This window comes from Periplaneta americana, chromosome 8 (genome assembly GCF_040183065.1).
Source record: "Periplaneta americana isolate PAMFEO1 chromosome 8, P.americana_PAMFEO1_priV1, whole genome shotgun sequence".
Lineage (NCBI taxonomy): Eukaryota > Metazoa > Arthropoda > Insecta > Blattodea > Blattidae > Periplaneta > Periplaneta americana.
The window spans coordinates 8,157,664-8,179,330 of record NC_091124.1 but is presented as its reverse complement, the minus strand read 5'-3'; the positions used below and the strand labels follow the sequence as shown (position 1 = coordinate 8,179,330).

Sequence of the window (21,667 nt, the reverse complement as noted above, 5' to 3'; positions counted from 1 at the left end):
TCAATTTTCTCTATATTTCGGTCGATTTGAGATGGAATAGCCCAATAGCTGTAAATACAACAGAAAACATGATCGTGCAAAAATGTAATATATGAGGCAGCTGCCAATTTCAATGCTATCTTTCACGTCATGTAAACGCATATTGTGTGTACTTTACACATTTGTCTGTTGTGAAGTGTGCTGAATTGATGAGTACGCTTCCCACACGTGTGTGTTTGGGGATAGGTAAAATAAATATAACGTATTCATATTAAAATATTGCCATTTTACTGCTGAATTTCTCTGCATCTGCAGTCCATACTCTACTAGTAATTTGTTAATACAGTAACAGTTAATACAGTGACAGTAGCCATCACTTTTCCAGCCGATTTCGCGACCTTGAATTTCGTGGTTGGTGGAGAACCTGGATGCTTCCACTCCATGCTTGCCCTTTTTGTTTCTGGGGTATGCCGTGGTAAGAATAAACATGAGTATATAGTATATACTAGACTTTTTTTTAGTATATACTTTTGTTAGTAAGAATAAAAACAATTGAGTACCTACTCATTTTTGATTACATACTCATAACATGGAAGCATAGTAGAATATACTCAAGTGTCCATCTTGTACAGAATATATACTCATGCTTGGTAAGAATAAAAGCTAGTGTATTCTAATATTTATAAGTCCGTTCTCATGTTATTCTGAGTATGGTTTGTAGCAGGTTCAATTCTGAATATTTGTTGATTTGTGTTCAGTTTAAAGTTAAATAAAAAAAAATGGCAGCATTTATGAACGCTGTAGTACCTCATGGAAAAATACAGAAACTTCAGAAGCCTTTAACGCTTCACAAAAGTGAATGTGAAAAAGGTTAAACACGTATTTGTTATTCATAAAAAACATAACCTATAAAAATATGAAGGCTATCAAATTATGAAGTTAGATTGTATTGTTAAATATAATTAACAATTACAGTTTATTTGTAAAACTTGAATTGCAAAATGCAATTACTTGTAACTTTAAATTATATATAAATAACTCTCCATAATAAAAAATAGAATTAGCATAACTGGAATTCTAGAAATGGATTGTAATCTCTATCCAACATCCCGTAATGACGATTTCCCAGTACTATTTTCTTGTTTCCTGTTTTATTAACGTCACTTATCTGATTCACTCTCTGTTTCATGTTTATTTATTTATTCATTTATTTAATTAATTTTATTATTTTATTTATTTATTTATTTATTCATTTATTTATTTATACATTATCAAAATTACAAAAAGCAAAACACAAACCACTATAGCATGTGGATAACATTTGAAAGTCTATAAAAAAACTGAGCATCACGGTGCAATGTGGTCAAAGAGGATAGATAACACGAGTACATACTAACTTTTAAACGATCAAGAAGGCTGTAGAGATGAGTATATATTCGCGTTAGGTAGAATGTCTTTATTCTTACGAATATGAGTATGTTCTAGTGGTTACGAGTATATAATCACAGTAAGTGCTCTTACTCATAAGTATAAACCTTGAGAAAGTACTTAAGCTTCATTCTTACTACCCATGGTGGTGAACCCATGACTCGTCACCAGCGACAATACGCTGAAGAAAATCTTGGCCGCCAATGATATGTTGCTGCAAGAATGACGGGGCACAAGCCATTCTCTGAGCTTTGTGGTCTTCAGAAAGGTTTCGTGGAGCCCATCGTGCACACACTTTGTGAAATCCCAACTGCTCAATACTGCGGCTAACTGTTCCACGTGACATGCGCAAGTTTTGTGATGGTGATTCTCCTGTTCTCCAGTATCGCATGCTGAATGTGTGTTTTGTACATCTTGATTACACAACTTTTAACACCATATCACTTCGAAAAACGTATTATGTGTCTTTCAAGTGTTAAATACAGACACATTAAAACATATCCAAATGAAATTCTCAACACACAACTCAATTTCAGAACACACACACTCTTTGACTCCACATTACACTACACAAACACACTCTCACAGGCAACAAAACAAAAGGCGCCAAGACCAGCAACAACCAGTTCTGAAGATGGCCAATAGCAGGCCGAAACGTGTTAACAAAGTAATATAAGTTTCTTGTTTATAATGTCAATTAGTTAGGATACAATTAATTATGATACTTAATCACTCATTTAAAGTTTGTGTGACTGCTACCTGTGTATATATTTGTGTGGCTTTACTTTGTTTATAGTGTTTTTTTCTCTCTCTCTTTATTTTTTGTGTGGATTTATTTTGTATATAGTGTTTTTTTCTCTGTTTTTCTATATTATTGTATTTGTATTCCTGGTGTTGTGGAAGAGAAGGCCTGATGGCCTTAACTACAGCAGAATAAAATAAATAAATAAATAAATAAATAAATAAATAAATAAATAAATAAATAAATAAATAAATAAATAAATAAATAAATAAATAAATAAATAAATGAATGAATAAATAAAATTTAACACGTGAAAGACAATAAATACGTTTTCCGAAGTGTGTTTTGTTCTCTGCCGTGCCAACTGTTGTGAGTCTACAACAACAACAACAACAATAATAATAATAATAATAATCATCATCATCATCATCCAATTCAAGCACTAGACCTAGTGGTCTGTTGCGGTCTCAATGGTCTCATGCCATTTTTTATGGTCTTCCCACGGATCGTTGTCCAGGAGGACGGTAGGCCTAGGCACTGTCTTTGGCCATCTTTCTGTTGGCATTCTCTTGACATGCTGTTTCCAATTAATTCTGAGTTTTGAAATAATAATAATAATAATAATAATAATAATAATAATAATAATAATAATGATAATAATGATACTGATAAAATATGTACAAATATGTGATATATCTATCGAGTTATATTTTTTATGTAACCCGTTCTAATTAATTTTAGCGTCCAAGCAAATTTGGAGATGGGTTATTAAATCGTACATATTTTTTGCGACATTATTACTATTATTATTATTATTATTATTATTATTATTATTATTATTATTATTATCATTATTATTATTATCATTATTATTATCATTATTATTATTATTATTATTATTATTATTATTATTATTATTATTATTATTATTATTATTATTATTATTATTATTATTACGAAAATTTGATACTTCATTGAACACCCAAAAACTAATTTTAAAAGATGACACACGAAATTTTAAGAAAATTATCTATAGTAATGTCACAAGAAGTATGAGATTTGCCGATAAATCAAAGAGCGAAACGAGTGGATTTATTTGGGAAATCTCAGACCTCGAGTGACATTTATTAGGACTATTTCGTGAATAAAATAAAAATGTAAATAATATATCCCTAAAATTCACTCACAAAATGTTAATAAGAATACTTAACCCAATCAGACATTCTGAAGTCGAAACATATGAATAACGATTGCTGCAATAAAGAAATTGAATGTTATTCAGTAATGCCAATTGAGAAAAGTGAAATACACGTTTAAAATTTTTAATTCTTCGAAGTTTTAATTACATGTACTGCGCTTTTCTCTTGTTATTATAGCAGAAATACGTTTTAATTTTCTCCTGAAATCATAATTTAATTTAAACATTTTATAGTATAATTACAAATAACCTTATTAATACATTAATTAAATGAACAATTGTTATGAAGGAGTGTCATCTTTTTTAGCTACAATGGACATGGAATTAGAAGATGAAGATGTAGATGTGGAAGTAGGATTTCGCATTTTATTTAGTACAATGGAATCATGCTCATCGATTTACGTGGAAACAGTTGACGACACTGACTAAACAAAAGAACGACATGCGATAAATTGATAGTGATAAATCGAGCTGCAGAAATTATCGCGATATATGGCTGTGATTGGTTGGAATTCAAAATTTCATCACACTTCATTGGCCGAAAATTGAATGACGTCATATAAACGAAATAGTCACCATAAAAACACTGTTCTACCTAGTAAAAAGCTATTATTAAACATTTGAGAGTAAAGGAATATGAAAACTGTTTCCTAATGTATTGCGTCACGGACACCTGGATTAGTTACATGGACCCCGAGGGTCCGCGGATTGCCAATCAGGAACCACTGGTCAAATTTGTAAGGCTGGTACTCTTTGAGCTGATAACGCAAGCCCGTTAGAAATCATAAAGCACCTTCTCGAGCTCGGTCATAAATTAAAATGATGGAAAATGTAAAAGATCTACGAAAGAAGAAATAATTTTCCTTCTAACCTATCGAAAAATACTCGTATTGGGACCTGAATTAATTGTAATGAAACAGATTAATGCACTTCACGTACGGTCTTCAGTGTAATAAATCATCTACATAATGTTAAGAAAGACGTCACTCCCAGGTGTTATATGAAAGAACTCGGTTCCATGACGTCTGAAAGAGTTTACAGACTTGTTATAATTTACACAGCAGTTGTTCTGCGATATACGTAATACACATTTAATGAACTGCACAAAGGAAGAAAAGTAAACAAAGTGTTCTGCATTTTTAGACCCGATAGTGATAATGACAGATTCCTTTCTCATTGACTTAGCCCCCGTGGAAGTAATCTTAAATAAGTTAAGTGTTGGAAAATAAAGTCTGTGGCTCAAGCGATAGGGTGCTGATCTTCCGTCCAGGTGGCCGGGTTCGTTCTCCTTCCGGGTTGTGATGGAATTTGTAGTGGTCAAAGCAGCACGTTTCAGAGGGTTTTTCGCAGGATACATTCCACTAACACTCTTCACCTTCTCCTTTCTTCATCTATCATCTGCAGTAGTTAAAAATAGATTGGAGTGAAGTCAAAGTGTAATCAAATTTCGGATAAATTGGAATAGGTTCAGGTTGCAATTACTTCCGATTAGCGAGGTTTTTCTGTAATTGAAAATTCAGGGTAGGTATAGAGGATTCTACGTTAAGAAAAGAGCATTGGTTTTATGGCCCTTGACTAATACATTGTACAGGGACATCATTTTATTTTTACTAACATTCCTAATATTAACTTGGCTATACCTTTGGATCAACGATTAAGAACTGTTTGCTGCACCCTTCTGGATTTCGATGATACTGGCGTAATATACAAACAAATCACTTTAATAGGTATAGGAGGGAAGAAAAGTAGTTCATCCATTTACGTAAACTAGGAAATATCGCGATTTTGAGTTTGATAATTTTCATTAGGTTTTTGTTTAACCAAAATACAGTACAGTATTAACACTGTGGGTTTTACTCACGAACTGAGCTGTCGATACGGACGTATTCATTATGCAGTGTATATTATACTGTCTACAGCACATTAGCGTACAATATAGAGAATGAAGTTAAATTGAAAAATAATCATAATATGGATATTTAAGGGGAGAGGATGGTATTTTTTGGTGAAAAATGAGTAAATTTTCAAAAAACAAAAAAATTCTTTAAAATACTCTGTGATATGTGTGGAATGCATACCATAACATTTTTTGGGTATTTGTGCCCTTATCGGATGTTGAGTCGCCATTTTTAAACTTCCTGCATTATGGATTTTTAAATCACTCGCCCATTTATATTGTTGTTTCAGGTAAATTAAATTAAAAAAAAAATTTTTTCTTTAAAATACCCTTTCATATGTATGGAATACAATGCATAACATTTTGTGGGTATTTGTGCCCTTATCGAATGTTGAGGCGTCATTTTTAAACTTTCTGCGCTATGGATTTTTAAATCACACGCCCGCTTTTATCGGTTTCCAGTAACTTCATTTTTTTTTGCTACATTGCCAGACAAAAATGGATATAATTTCTGAACTGTTAAAGATACTTGCATGAAATTTGGAAAACACATTCTTTAGACTATTAGGAAACTTTTCTCTGTAACGGAATTTTGTTAATTGATTTCATTAAAAAAATACGTCCGTTTGTTTGCAAGAAAGGAAATCAGAAAATTGTTATTAAATTTTAAATGTTTATTTTACAAACGTAGAGACTAATATCAAAATTCTGTTACAGACTGTTTGTAGAAAATTCTTTTGCAAATACTTTTCAAAAAATTGTTTGAGTCTATCTTTAAAAACGGTTTAGATATATCGATTTTAGTACAATCCTGCATTGGGTATATTTGTTTCAAATTTGGGTCCCCAAATAATTTCTTTTTCAAAATATTTTTATTTGGTTGAGTTGCCACAACTATGAGCTCTCTACATACAAAAAATTAATATTTTACACCAAATAGGAAAAAAGTTTTAAGAAATACCATCCTCTCCCCTTAAACACATTTTTGAAAATGGTGGCCGTTCATTTCGATACAGGCTTCAGTTCTAATGTGCATATTATCGCACTATAGACTATTGTACGTAATTCCAATTACTATGTTCGTACTTCGTATCAGTGACTCATGTTGAAATAATTCTGTACCTACTCTATGAAAGAGACCTTACGTACTGTAAGTTCAATCTTCACTTCTGCCCGATCCGAAAAGATAAAATTACTCAGACATGCTATCTACTGTCCGTCCAAGTGGTTACGTCGCAGCGTCGTAGAAAGGAAGGAAATCACGTGACAGTTAATTACTTAACGAGGTCCTTTTATTTAAGTTATTTTAAACAACTGTATGGGTATAATATTACGTAGACGTCCAATTCCTAACAGAAATTAATGTTCTCAGAAAAGAGCTAAGACAGCCCAACCACTAGCATTTACAGAGAGGCGAATAGAAGCTGTGGGGGAAACCGGGATGCAACGTAGGCAAATGGAAAATGATGTAGGCTAATATTGAAAGCTCTTTCGTCACTGGAAAACGCGAACATATTTTTGGAACGTACTGTTTACTACGACCGTAAGGCTACTATGACTATAAGCTTATGCGGTCTTGGATCTGTGTGGAGGACGGTTGAACTTCATTAGTAGAAGGGGTGGGAGTGAGGTACACTAAAAAACTCAGGTACAATAAAAATTGAAGTAAAAATAAAATGATGTCCCTGTACAAGCTATGTGGTACGTAGGCGTTCCTATGGCAACTCGTCATTTGATGGAATTGTTCCATATGCTCAATGCTTTTTTCTTAATGTGAAATAGGTAAAAAATAATACATTCATTATAATATAAAAACACAATTTATTTCTCTGTAATTATTTATTACATACAATAAAGTACACATGTGGTTGGGTGAGGGCACATTTTTTTTTGTTTGTTTGTTCTCTTTTCATATTTATGCTATGAAAAATTATTGATTACTTCCGTGAGGTCCGAAGTATGTCTGAATTCCTGCGTCTTTGGGAGTGCTAGAAGCGGTATGCCGTTTCTGGTAAATGCGCAGAGATTCTGAATTCTGATTTAGAATATTAACACCGGCGCTATGTGTTCGTTCTATAGGTCATAGATATAAAGTTTAGGCAACTTTGTTGTGTTTTTTTATTGCAGCTGAATGGTACTTATAAAAAGTGCCATTAATTTGCGTAATGCATTAAATAGAAAACATTGTAATATTTATAATGTAACTCATAAATTAACATTGGTGAACGAGATGAGGATTTTTTAATTGTCGACATTTGAATGTTAATTACATTCTTGAACATTAATTTTGTACTTTGATTGCAAAATCATATGACAATTTGTTACATTTCCGCAGCATTTTTATCACAGTGTAAATGCTGATCAGTGCCGGATTTAAGGGTGGGGTGATCACAGACAGGGCCTCCCAAAAACCCCTAAAAGGGAGAAGAAATTAACACAAATTTAGGCCTACTGTTGTAGTTTCCTTCTTGTTTTGAACCTTTAGTAAAGTTTTACCGGAATGAAATAATTAAATAGAAACGAATTTATTAGTGTGCAGTTTAAATTAAATATGAAAATCTACCGACATTTTAAGACTTACTAGTTTATTCACATTTTTACCAGTCCTCGCGCTTACTATCAATGCATTGGCTTTGCTATCGGCATCCTGCGGTAGTTCCTTCAATGTTTCCAAGAACCGACTAACAGCGCCGGTGGCTCAGCGCATTTGTGCCTTTGATACATTCTTTGTTTTTACATTTGCCATTACTTAGAGAAATTTAGCCAGTTACTCTTCAGAAACGTTGGAAATCAGATGTGAGTTGAGTTTGCGTATGCCAGTTTGTGGTTTAGTCAGTTATTCTCAACAAACGCTGGAATTGAGATATTTGTTTTGTTTGCGAGTGCCAGGTTTTGTTTTAATGAGGTAAGTAAAATATTTATAGTGTAGAAGTATACTTAGCTCCACAGATTTAACTGATCTTTACTGGTTATTTGAGACATTGGCAGTGTAGACAATTAGCTTTGTCTACGGGAAACAGAATAGGCCTACGTGTATAAATGTCACATGTGGAGGATTATATCGAGCTGATATAACCATAGTGCTTTATACAAAATATTTATGATCATTAATATTCACCCCTTTTAACTGTGTAGGTGTAGTTGTACCAAACTTATCACTGAATACAAGAATGATCTCGAACCGTCCCTAGGGAATGAAATACTACAGTTCCCAAACTAATGGTGCACATGAAAGGAAAGTATAAAGACTGTCTTTCTAAGGAAATGTTCTTCTTTAAAATCCTCAAAGAACGCAAATTTAGAATTGTGTTTCCAAACGTTGAATATTTTCAAGAATATGTTCAGTACTTATGGTGTCAAACGGTAGTTCAGTAAAGGTAATTAAAAAAAAATGAAGTCAATAAAAACAGTTTCGTATAATCATGAACTAAGATCGTGTGACATACGTTTCCTTTCTCAACACGGAAAGTGATATACACATACTTAATGAAATGAAACTTCCAAGACATCATCGACATGTTTGCTACAAAGAAAGTGACGCAAAGTTCGTAACCTGTATCTCAAAAATTTTCTTACCAAATGGGCAAACATTGTCATTTTGGAATGATATTGTAGGGCTATGACAAAGACAACAAGGACCACGACAAAGACAATGACTACGATATGGGTCACTGCAAAGACAAGGACTACTATAAGGACCACGACAAAGACAAGAACCACGATGATGGCAATGATAAAGACGACAAGGAACGCGGTAAGGACCACAAGGTCAAGAAGAATTACGATAAAGACCACGACATGGATCACGACAAGCACCTTTGTCCATCTCGTATTCCTTGTTGTGGTCCATGTCGTGGTACGTATCACGAGTCTTGTCGTGGACCTGTGGTCCATGTTGTGGTTAATATTCTGATCCTTATCGTGATTCTTGTCGTGGTGCTTGTCATGGACGTTATGATCTACGTATGTCGTGGTTCTTGTCCAGATCCTTATCGTGATCCTTGCTGTGGTCATTGCGGTGATTCTTACCTTGGTCATTGTCTGATCGTCATCTTGGCCATTGTCGTGTTTCTTATCTTGGTCTTTGTCGTGATCCTTATCGTGGCCCTTAGTTTGACTTACCACAGCCCTTATCGTGATCCTTGTTGTCTTTTTCGCTGTTCTTATTGTCTTCCTTGTTGTCTTGGTCCTGGTCCTTATCGTGGTCCATGACTTTGTCGCGGTCCTTATTGTGGTTCTTATTGTCTATGTTATAGTCCTACATTTGTCATTTCTACATACTTAATATTTTTTTTTCATTTGGCAAGCGACTTTTTTTCACACGATATATTATAATGAGCGTTTTCATTAAGTCTTTATGCAGTCTGCTTCCTTTTAATTTATTGCTATTAAACTTGTGTAAAATTAAAGAATTGTTTAATTTTTACTTTTCCACAGATGCTCAGTGATGCGATTTCGATAGGTTTATAGAGGCACCCACATTGTATGCAGCTCCAGGATCACATATAGGCCTACGTAAATCCGACAATGATGTTGATAATAAAGAATCATTTTCAAAAGTGAGTTGTATTGTTAAAAATAAACTTTGCGTAAAATTTAATTTTAATATTCTGACATTTGCATTGTAACCGCAAATCCAGAAGAAAGTGAACACGTGTCTGAAAAATCTTCAAAAGAAATTAGAGTTAAAATGGAGTTTTTGTTTCAAATGGGAGATTAAGTATAGCCTATTTCAGATACATACTTTATAATTAATCACTAAGCCATTTTATATTTTTATTGTTAGCAGACATAGAATCTTGGGGACCGATTGAGGGGAACACTGTGTATGCAAGTTAACTGAATGCTGGGGCATAAGCCTGTGTATAGCTGCAAGAGCGGCACATGTACACAACAGACTACGTATGGAGGAACACTATGAAATAAACAACCTGTTCGTTCACCATGACACACATATGGTTTCTAACTACACATCAGTACGCTACTTACCCGTAGAGATAGTGCATCTGTAGTATATCATGACGAAGAAAAAGGGATCTAAGAAGCATCAATTTGTGACAGAATTTGGAGGCGAGTGTTCTGAAGTGAATGAGAAATGTATTACTTGCAAACTGTGTAGCGTAAACATGCGGGATGACAAACGTCAATATATATATCACTAGAAAACACAAAGAAAATAGAAAACATGAATCGAAAAACGAAAGCGAAGATCTGCCAACAGGTAATTCCATTTAAAATAAACAATCACAATTTATTTTAACTGGATTTGTGTGAGATTATAGTAAAGGCTGGCATCTCCTTCTTTAAACTACAAAATCTCCACTTTAAAGTCTTTATTGAAAAATACACAAATAAAAAGTTGTCAATCCATGTAACATTAAGGCAAAATTATATTAAAATATATTGCGATAGCACATTGCATTAAATAAGACAGATGCATTTAGGTTATTTTTTTTAATGTATTGTTTATTTAATTTCTTATAAATGTTCTTATGTAACCCATCGTTCTTTGCAAGCAGTGTTTATGTTCATTAGATGACCAACATAGTTGTATAATATTAAAACTCAAAGATCCGTGCCTGATTCTGAACTACAAGGTCAACACACATTCAGCAGTAAACAACGCTCCTTGAGTTTTGATGTTCCTGTATAACTCCATCCTCTGCCACTAGCAACGAAGCCTCAGTGTATACTCCGTGTTGCAATCAACTTAACTCATCGGTCCCCAAGATGCTATGTCTGATTGTTAGTATCGAGAAGAAAATCGAATTGTTTTGCATTTGACTAGGATGTTCATCATAATCTTCCCGTTCAGCGAATTCATTGTCCACATTGTGTGAAAGCATTTCTACTTCTGTTCTACTTATAATGCAATTGAAGAGAACTTGACGAGTCTTTATACACGTATCGACTCCACTGATTCTCTCACGAGTGAAATCTCCTCAGAGACCACAGCACTGGGCTGGACGGTTACCACCGTCACTTGTTCTACACACAATAAATATACTTTGCCATTAATTCTATTATGTCGTTCCAAATATGATTTTCTGTATTGATCTGAAAGGACATTCGATGAGCAGCAACAAAATCAGAGCCATGCCAAAGGCAAATGTTGCGTCAGCGATTGTCATCCACAGCTGAAAAGAAACAGACATGGAATGCTTAATGTTGATTACATCATATCAATTAATAAGCAATAGGAATAGTTAACACTCAGCGACGACGCCAGTATTTTGAATTTGAGAGAGTATCCGGGCGGTGTCAGAATTTAATCAAAATGGCCAACAGTCAATGACATCACAATTTTCTTCTTAGTGCAAGGAGAAGTTCACGAGAACAAATAGCACTAAATATTCGACATTTTGAAGTTTAATTAAATATATTTTTTTAGGCAGCTAAAAGTAGATATTTTAACACAATACACTCAAATTAAAAATGGCATATTATAGCACACAATGTAATAATAATAATAATAATAATAATAATAATAATAATAATAATAATAATAATAATAATAATATAATAACTTAATAATAATAGTAATAATTATAACAACAATAATAGTAACTTGCTGCTGCTGCTACTACTACTACTAGTAGTAATACTACTACTACTGCTGCTACTGCTACTACTACTAGTACTACTACTACTACTGCTGCTACTACTACTACTACCACTACTACTGCTACTAGTACTACTACTACTACTAGTAATACTACTACTACTGCTGCTACTGCTACTACTACTACTAGTACTACTAGTACTACTACTACTACTAGTACTGCTGCTACTACTACTGCTGCTACTAGTACTACTACTACCACTAGTAGTACTACTACTACCACTATTACTGCTACTACTACTACTAGTACTACTGCTGCTACTGCTACTACTACTAGTACTACTACTACCACTAATAGTACTACTACTACTACCACTACTACTGCTACTACTACTACTACTAGTACTACTACTACTAGTACTACTACTACTAGTACTACTACTACTACTAGTAATACTACTACTAGTAATACTACTACTACTGCTGCTACTGCTACTACTACTGCTACTACTACTACTACTACTACTAGTACTACTACTACTACTACTACTAGTACTGCTGCTACTAGTACTACTACTACTAGTACTACTACCACTAGTAGTATTATACTACTACCACTATTACTGCTACTACTAGTACTACTACTACTACTACTAGTAATACTACTATTGCTGCTACTGCTACTACTACTCCTACTAGTACTACTACTACCACTACTACTGCTACTACTACTAGTACTACTACTACTACTACTACTACTACTAGTACTACTACTACTACTACTAGTACTACTACTACTACTAGTACTACTACTACTAGTAATACTACTACTGCTAGTAATACTACTACTACTGCTGCTACTGCCACTACTACTACTACTAGTACTACTACCACTACTACTACTGCTGCTAGTACTACTACTACTAGTACTACTACTACTACCACTAGTAGTACTACTACTACTACTACTACCACCACTACTACTGCTACTACTACTACTACTACTACTGCTACTACTACTACTGCTACTGCTACTGCTACTGCTACTGTAGGAAGCGTTCGTTTAGTTAAAGTCAATCCTTATGTTACAATAGAGGCTTCTGCGTTGTTATATTTGATTAATATCGATGGCATCATGCCAGAAGTGAATATCAACAAAACTGCAAGTTTACATTAGAGCCATTTAAATACAGCATAATTTCTCCTATCCTTGTCTGCTTAACAGCTACTTTCTTCGATTCTTCCTCATGTGCTTTGTAATCCTCGAACGACTGCTTTCAAGCATATAGATTTCATTTCAATAATGCTGCATCCGGTACTACCGGTGTGATGCCCTTTATATTAATTTGTGTACATTTCTTAACAAAAATAGGGTCGCAATTATATGAACCGCCTTATCGATCAGTTGCGATTGCCGCCATTACAGAATTCGATTAATCAAGGAGAACAAGGTGAACAGAAGAAGAACAATGGAGGGGACTGTATTTTTATGTTACGGATAATTTCCAAGTTATCCCCCCATACCTGCAGTGGAGTAAGAATTAGTTGTACGTCTAAAAACATTAATAAACAGTTATGAATAATAACGAATTACAGATCTTACCGCCGTGTAAGGTGACAAATAACGAGGCATTCGAAGTGATCCTTGGTCGTAGAGCTGCCCCATTGTGTGTGCCAGGTAGGCTCCGTACGTCAAGCGACTGAGTACAACGAATGTCTTTGATGAGAAGAACCGCTGGTAGCCATCTGTAATATAGCACAGTTTAGTAACATTTGAACTCATTGTTTAATCATATTTACTAATGGATAACAAACACAATGGTTCCAAATAGAGGGCCAAGTAGTATGGTTTAAAGGTAGTTCAGTCTGATGAAAATTTCTCATTGAAATTTTAAAGTAACACAACGATAATTTAGCCGGAGTATAGCATGGAATAGAGGTGGGGAGTGGAACAGGTCCATATGGACCAATTGTGCCACCTCCAAATTTTGTTGTGGGCATTAGTAGCGGACGATGGGTTTGAAAGTTGAGGAGGCCAAGACGTAACTGATGTGAATAAAATAATGTAAGGCCTGTGACGTACTTCATTACGAATCGCAGAATTTATAGGCTTTAAGAAACTAAAATTAGGTTTTCCAATTTATGTTTTAGGATTTTAAATCTTATGGTTAGGAATTTACATGATTTTACAGGGGGGGGGGAAATAAACAACACACTGTTAATATATTACAACAGCTTGTAAAGATTGCCTCTCCTTAGGACACTTTAAGTCCTAACCTACGAATAGGTCCTTTTAGATCATATTGAATTTAAGAATTTTACTCTTTGCTACATAAAACGAATAAGAAAAACAATATTTCGAGAGTAACGAGATAGCAACCAAATTGATTCGAACCTAGACATCCGGGCTTGCTCATTACTATTACATAGCCTAATTTTACAGTAAATTAACTCGACAGTCCTCTTTCTTCGCAAACCGATCAATTAGGTCACAACATACTGAACAACTGTTACTTGAAGAAGCTAGAGACAAATCTGCATTTGTTTCTAAACTCTCTAAACTCTAACAAAAAAGAATAAAATAACAGGAACACCCGCAAACAAGAGAAATATCTAACAACATAAATGAAAACTTTTACGCAGGGTGAGAAAACTAACAACACGTGATTCAATTTTCTGAAACCAAGAAGAGAGAAAGAGAGAGAGCTTCCCAATACAGCCGAAATCAGCCTTGAGTATAAGCAGTACAGTTGTCAGCGGTGGGTAGGACGTCTAAAAATTCGGCTCCCCTCGCGCGTTCTAGTCAAGTTTAAACAGTCCGCTAACCAGCCATCTTATTGGTTCAACTGCTGTTGTCATGGTTACAGGGGAGTAGAGTGATGTAGTCGACTCCTCTCTCCCGCTCTCGCATAGACACAGCAGGCTGCTAGATGTCGACTATACAGGTTACAGCGCTATCTGTTATTTTTCAGTACGAATTATTTGTACTATCTACAGTATAGCGAGCGGGCATCACCAACTGAATGTGGTCGACTTTACGTAACTTACATCTTAGTCGAAGTGAATAGTAAAATTAATATAAAAGGAAAAATGTTCGTCATTTACGATAACATGTCTGTGATCTTAATTCAGGTGGAATTATTACTGCCATATTGTGTTCTGGTAAAATATTAGGGGAGGCAGGTCTTCCTTGCCTCCCCTGAAAAACCGCCGCTGGTGGACATTCTTTAATTAGGTATAGGATTTTTTTGCATGCCATAAATTTACGACATGAAGTCCCCTGGCTTTACTTTCTTTCGAAAGCAAGCCATGCTAAAGAATTTTATTGCCCTTAAAAATGTAACACCCTAGATCATATATGTAACAGATAACTCATCGCTATGTTAAAATAGTTTGCACTTTGAAGAGAACAACCGCCAGGATCGCCACCCGTCCGCCGTTAACGAACACGAGATGGCAGTACAGTCGCTAATGCAATTCAAATGGAATTATGACGTGACTCCTTATGTAACAATTAGATGGCAGCGTAGTAAACCTGACAAAAGTTGTTAACGTCAAAGTCTATAAGGCCGACCTATCTGGGTATATATGATCTAGGGTAACACTCTCCACCGAGTTTGATCCCGCGACCCTCGGATCCAGGGGTGGACATGGAACAATTAGATTATCTAGAACGACTGATCTAGGAATATATTCAGTAATGGGGAGAGAAAATATCGTCCGGGTAGCTCAGTTGGTGGAGAAATTGTGTACGTACAGTCTTTGAAAAACGTTTTGTCGCACAGATAGTTTATAAGTTCCAGAAAGGAGGCAGTGCTCATGATCAAAGGACGAGCGACCTGGTTCACAAGAGAACGACTAGTTGAGGTAATAAAATTAGTTTTGTTTCGTTGTATGTCTTATCATGCGTACTGTCTCCTTTCTAGAACTTACAAAGTGTCTGTGCGACAAAACTTTTTTAAGACTGTACATTTCGCGGCAAAAAAATAGGCTGACTTTTGTTCTCTAGAAATGCAAAGTTTTATGGCGCAGTTCACACATCACATTCCTAGTAAAATAATGTCTGTAAAGATATGGTATTTCAATAGTGAAATACTGCTGTAAAAATGTTTTAATAAATGTGTACCAAAATGTTTGATAATTTACTATTTTATTACTAGAATTTCATAGCTCCAGCTAGTAAAACAGCGTTGGTAATAATTTACGAAAGTAATATGTGATTTTCGACTTACGACATATTGGTCTCAGATTCAACTCGATTTCAACAAGATTTTTTAAGTGATAGATCTTTCACAATTTTGCTATGTGGAAGAACGCTCTGATTGGTTTGTACAAAGAGGTCGATTAAATTAAAACTTCGTCAAACACATATGGAAGTTCAGAATTTTCAACCTGTTCATAATATTCAGGTACATTTGAAAATATTTAAAATTTGTGCTACATTCGCTTTGTGGACTTTTGATGAACCGTGTTTTAAGAGTTCACTTTTTCGGCTGCAGGTTCATTTTTACATTCTTTACATTTATTTTAGCCTTAATAACGTTTTCAGTCTTGCAAAACAAACCTTTAAAATCTGGTTTGGACAACCAAAAATCTCGAAATGTCTGGCCACGCCACGATATCTCACTTTAACATAATTCACTACTCAATTCCCGTGCATGGGGTACATAGACCTGATTCGTCGCCGGTTGGAAAACACTATTACAGAAACTACTTTTCTCACATGCACTTCACAAGAAAGTTGAACTCACACGGATGGCCCGTGATGCATGTGGGCCTACTACCATGCTGTAACAACAGAAAATGAAGTGAGAAAACTTAATCAGGAATTACGCAATCCTTAATAGAAAACAACGAGTAAGTCCCTTTCTGATATAAGAGAGCATGTGTTCATATGTGACTATGGTTAACGTAATCATATGTTATGCTTTGTGTAAGTACAGGTCGAAGTGTATTTCAGAATCTTATGGCCGGTTTTTCTAAGTATTGTTAGAAAATTTAACGACTGTTAAACTCTAAACAGTTTGTTAATTAATAAAATTGTATGTTTTCAACACCAGTTCGGTTTAACAGATTGTTAACAGTTTGTTGATTTTAAATGTAGGATTTCGGGCAGTTAACTCGTTTAACAGTTAGTTAAATATGGCCGATGTCTCCACAGCTGTTGGAACAGAAGTTGCGAAATTAATATTTTGTGTCTCTCTATAGGGAATGTTTAGCATATGACTGGTAATATAACAACATTTAAAAATACTTTGGACTGTTTAAATACATCAGTGTTCTTTAATTTCTTTCGTATTTCGTATCCATAATAGCAATGAGGAAATACAACCTTACTTTGTAATTATTATTCAGCACGTCACCTACGACTTTCATTTGTCAACTGTTTGTTTACGGAGCGTGGCCTACTATAACAAGTTGTCATTTTATGCAAGTTTCATGACTCACTCTATAATATAGAATTTAAAGATTAATTTTAGCCAATCAAAAATTGTCTTACATGTGTAGAATCATTACCAACTGCTGTTGAGTAGTTAAAATAGTGCTAGCAGACGTTATAGTTAAGTGTTGGTTATCTTAAACAAAATTATGTTGAACAAATGGAAAATACATTAACAAAGCGTTAAAAATAAACAGACTGTTAATTTAACATTCGTTAAGCAAAATTAAACTTACTTGGACAAACTGGCCAGTAGAACTATAAAATTGAAATGAATTAAAATACTTGGCGATTGTTATGAATATTAACAAAAGGATAAGAAAATCCCTACAATTTGGCCAATTTTACAAAACAAATTCCTCAGTCCCTACCAGGATTAAAATATCCCTACGATAGGGATTTTACTCTACACCTGGCAACACTGTTTGTGAGAGCAGCAGGGAGGAGTTGGACGTCAGCGGCCAGGGACTGTTTTTTATGGAGGTGCACAACAGAGAGCTAGATGTAAACGAAGTGGTGTGTTTATACTAGCGAATCAGAGACAGAAAGTGTGGACGTCGACATTAAATAATTATTGAAACTGTCTACAAAATATATTACTCGGTAGATCTCTCACGGACTGATTTCCCATGTGAGAAAAATAAAACTTGCCCTTTAGGGATTTTTTTGGCTATCTATTATCTATTATTTTCAGACAGATTTTTCCTCGCGTAATAATTTTTCATAATTTTTAACAGATGGTAAAACATTCTCTACTTGAGTAGTTTAAATTGACTACAATTTGCAGTTAAGTATGATATTTTGATTACATGTCGCGCTTTTGTTTCTAAAACCTGCTTACTTATTGTTCAAGAGAGAAAACAGTTTCTTTGTATAACCGTTATGAACGATACCATCTGAATCCTATGATTTTGCATCACACCAAAATCATTCACATAGGTGCAATGTATTGAAACGTATTTGTACAGTCTGATCCGTTTGGGTATGGATAATATTAATTTATTACTATAAAGCTATTGTGAGAGTAGAAAAAATTTCTTGCTGGTTATATTATGAATAAAAGATGGGAGTTTCCATATTATATGACAATCAACAATGCATAATCTGAAAGGACAAATGAAAATCGTAGATGATTAAAATGGCAACTACAAATCAACAGCGAGCACAACGTGTTCTTTGGTATGCTAAATTTGAGAGTGTTAAAAGAGTTCAAAGGGAATTTCGACATGTGTATGGTGTGCGTAATGTACCTAAATACGATTCCATAATGTTGTGGTATCGAACATTTGTAGAAACAGGTTATGTGTTAAAAAAAAAAGCAAAGCCCATTACGAGAAGCAGCTATCTCTTGGCTTGGACCCCAAACTCTCCAAATCTAATCCCCTCTTGACTTCTTCGTGTGGGGTTTTGTTAAAGACATTGTATATTCACAGAAACCCAGGCACATTTATGATCTGAGAGTAATTACTCAAGCTTTTCAACAAATCACCCCTCTTATGTTACAACGGACATGGGCTGAATTGCATCACCGTTATGAGTTGTGCAGGGTGCGCAATGGGGGTCATGTTGAGGTCTAAGGAATCTCCCATCTTTCAGTGTTGTATGCACAAAGTTTCAACAAATAAAGTTCAGTAGTGAATGTTTGACGGCGTTTTTATTTTATTTATACCCAAACGGATCACCCTGTATTTTAAAATAGCTCGTCTTCTTTTAATGTTGTTCTACTTTCTGTAATACTAAAAACAGTCATGAATGCTAGACGATCGTAGATATGTTCTTACCTATTTGTCCAAATGTAATGATGATGAAAAAGAAGGATACGGCCAAACCAAATCCAACACGGTGCAGAGACCCATAGAGAGCCACCTCGAGAGCGTTGTAAGGGCGATCAGGGATGAAGAACACGTAAGCAGACACCATCACGACAAGTCCGAACACCCACACGGTCAGAATGAACGCGATGTTGGATGGAAACTGGAATATAAAAATGAATTAGATTACTATTATTATTTTATTGGTTATTTAACGTCGATGGGTTTGGTGATAGTGAGATGGTATTTGGTGAGATGAGGCTGAGAATTCGCGACACAGATTACCTGACATTCGCCTTACGGTTGGGGAAAACTTCGAAAAAACCCAACCAGGTAATCAACCCAAGCGGAAATCTAACCCACGCTCGAGCGCAACTTCAAATCGGCAGGCAAGCGCCTCAGCCAACTGAGCTATGCCGGTGGTCAATTATATTTTTGAAGCTCTGTATATCATAAAGCTCTACCTTCTGTGTTCGGGAAGTATTTACAATTGCTTGCTTTCTTTTAGAGGTTGATTGTGACAGCGTTTTGTCGTCACAGCTCAGGGAAAATCGCAGTGATAGGCTAATAGTGATTTTGTCATAGTGTGATTTTTGTGTTCGGATGACTCTTAGCGATTGTGAGGCTCCGTTTACTGTCTAGATTTACAAGTCGTCTAGAACTTAAATATCATCGCCATCTTTTTATTTCTGAACAAACCACGAGGGATAGGCCTACCAATTTTTCTGGTCACGAGTCGACAGATGTTTATGTTTATCGCTTTTCTGCGAATTGAAGTGAAGGGTTTTTTTAAATACCCATAGTAAAAAATGAAAGTTTGAGTATCCCATTCATAGCATCTTGAAATATTTATCCATACAATTTTAACCTGTAGTAGTTTGGCAGTATTGCTTCTTATGTACTTACGCGGCAAAAGCCACCGCAGAGAAAAATACTTTGGCACGTGAATTGTTGTATTAGTTATGGAGTCATCTTTGTGTGCAGAAGTAACTCCATGGAATAATATTATGGTTTATTTAACGACGCTCGCAACTGCCGAGGTTATATCAGCGTCGCCGGTGTGCCCTGAATTTTGTCCCGCAGGAGTTCTTCTACATGCCAGTAAATCTACTGACATGAGTCTGTCGCATTTAAACACACTTAAATGCCATCGACCTGGGCCGGGATCGAACCCGCAGTCTCGAGCACAGAAGGCCGACTACGCTACCCGGGCCGACATCTCCATGCAAGAAACGTAAGCAACGAAAGGAGAAGAAACAGGATATAATAAAAGAAAAGAAGATTAAAGGACAGGCACACTTCAGCCACAACAGAATATATTTTTTTAAACAACCATTGTTGACAGTTACCTGCATTTAGACATGTATTTCTATGAGGCAATTTAAGTTACAGATGTAGCCTACTTCAGTGTTCCCACGTTTCTACAACACCTTAAGAAATGGTATGATGAATTTCATACTTGAAGTGTCAACAATACCATTGCCATATAGTGTTTTGTTTCTCCTAAAAATTTATGTTTTTGGACTATAGTTATTTTTTCAAAAGACCCTTCAATTGAAATGTCTTGTATCAACAATAGTGATTAGCGCGACGTGTATACTGAAAACAAAACACGTTGTGAGGTGTTATCGCGATGTGAGTTTTTTTATTTTAGTAGGTTATTTTACGACGCTTCATCAACATCTTAGGTTATTTAGCGTCTGAATGAGATGAAGGTGATAATGCCGGTGAAACGAGTCCGGGGTCCAGCACCGAAAGTTACCCAGCATTTGCCTATAATGGGTTGAGGGAAAACCCCGCAGAAACCTCAACTAGGTAACTTGTCCCGACCGGGAATCGAACCCGGGTCACCTGGTTTTGCGGCCAGACGCGCTAACCGTTACACCACAGTGTGGATTCGCAATATGAGGACGCGTATATTCGTTCTAGAATGTTTGCGATTGATTAAGTGAATCACTAGTGGAGGAATATAGCGAGTGCATAGCTTCAGTATCAGAGTTGCCAACATTAACCTTTTGAGTGTGACGAAAATTAATTAGATCCCAGTTATGTTGTCCTTCAAGTTAATCTTCTGACTTGCAGTTGTCCGGACACTAGAGCAGTCACATATACGTATATCGTTCGCCATTACTGTGAGTCGCATATCGGAGCTGTGATTTTGGAACTGTAGTCACAGTCGGAACCAGTAACAAACCTACCACAGCGAAAAAATCACAGGTCTTGAAATCATACCCAACCACAACTTTCGTTCTCTATTCTTACAGAAAAGAGAACCGTTGATGAACTAATGTCGAAACTTTCTCTCAAATGGAGAGAAAAAAGTGGTTAGTAGACTTCGTGGAATTGCCACGAGAATCGTAAGGTTTACTGCGCTCGCAGTATGAGAAGGGGACGTGCAACGGATGGAGTATGTCTCTGATGTAAACACTGAGCAGTATACTGCGGTTACAATAAAACCTGTATCCTGCATTCAAGAAATATATTGAATGATCATTGAAGTAGCAAATCTAAACATGTATGTACACAATTAGTTTGTAGTGAGATATATTAACTCTTCAAATTTAATGTAATATACTCACATCATCCTTGAATATGTGCATTGCAGTGAAG

At 35.4% G+C, this 21,667-nt stretch overlaps 2 protein-coding genes across 2 annotated transcripts in view; one reads left to right on the top strand and one right to left on the bottom strand.

Moving 5' to 3' along the window:
- The window catches only part of Slob (Slowpoke binding protein), a 595,498-nt gene that overhangs the window by 62,765 nt on the left and 511,066 nt on the right, over window positions 1-21,667 (top strand). The window lies entirely within an intron of this gene.
- Window positions 10,956-21,667, bottom strand: part of LOC138704444 (nose resistant to fluoxetine protein 6-like) — a 73,919-nt gene continuing 63,207 nt past the window's right edge. The window contains exons 10-12 of the mRNA XM_069832321.1: window positions 19,028-19,220; window positions 13,410-13,552; window positions 10,956-11,381 (exon numbers count right to left, since the gene is read on the bottom strand). Of these exons, the coding sequence (XP_069688422.1) occupies window positions 11,268-11,381; window positions 13,410-13,552; window positions 19,028-19,220 (450 nt within the window). The 3' untranslated portion in view covers window positions 10,956-11,267. The remainder of the gene's footprint in view (window positions 11,382-13,409; window positions 13,553-19,027; window positions 19,221-21,667) is intronic.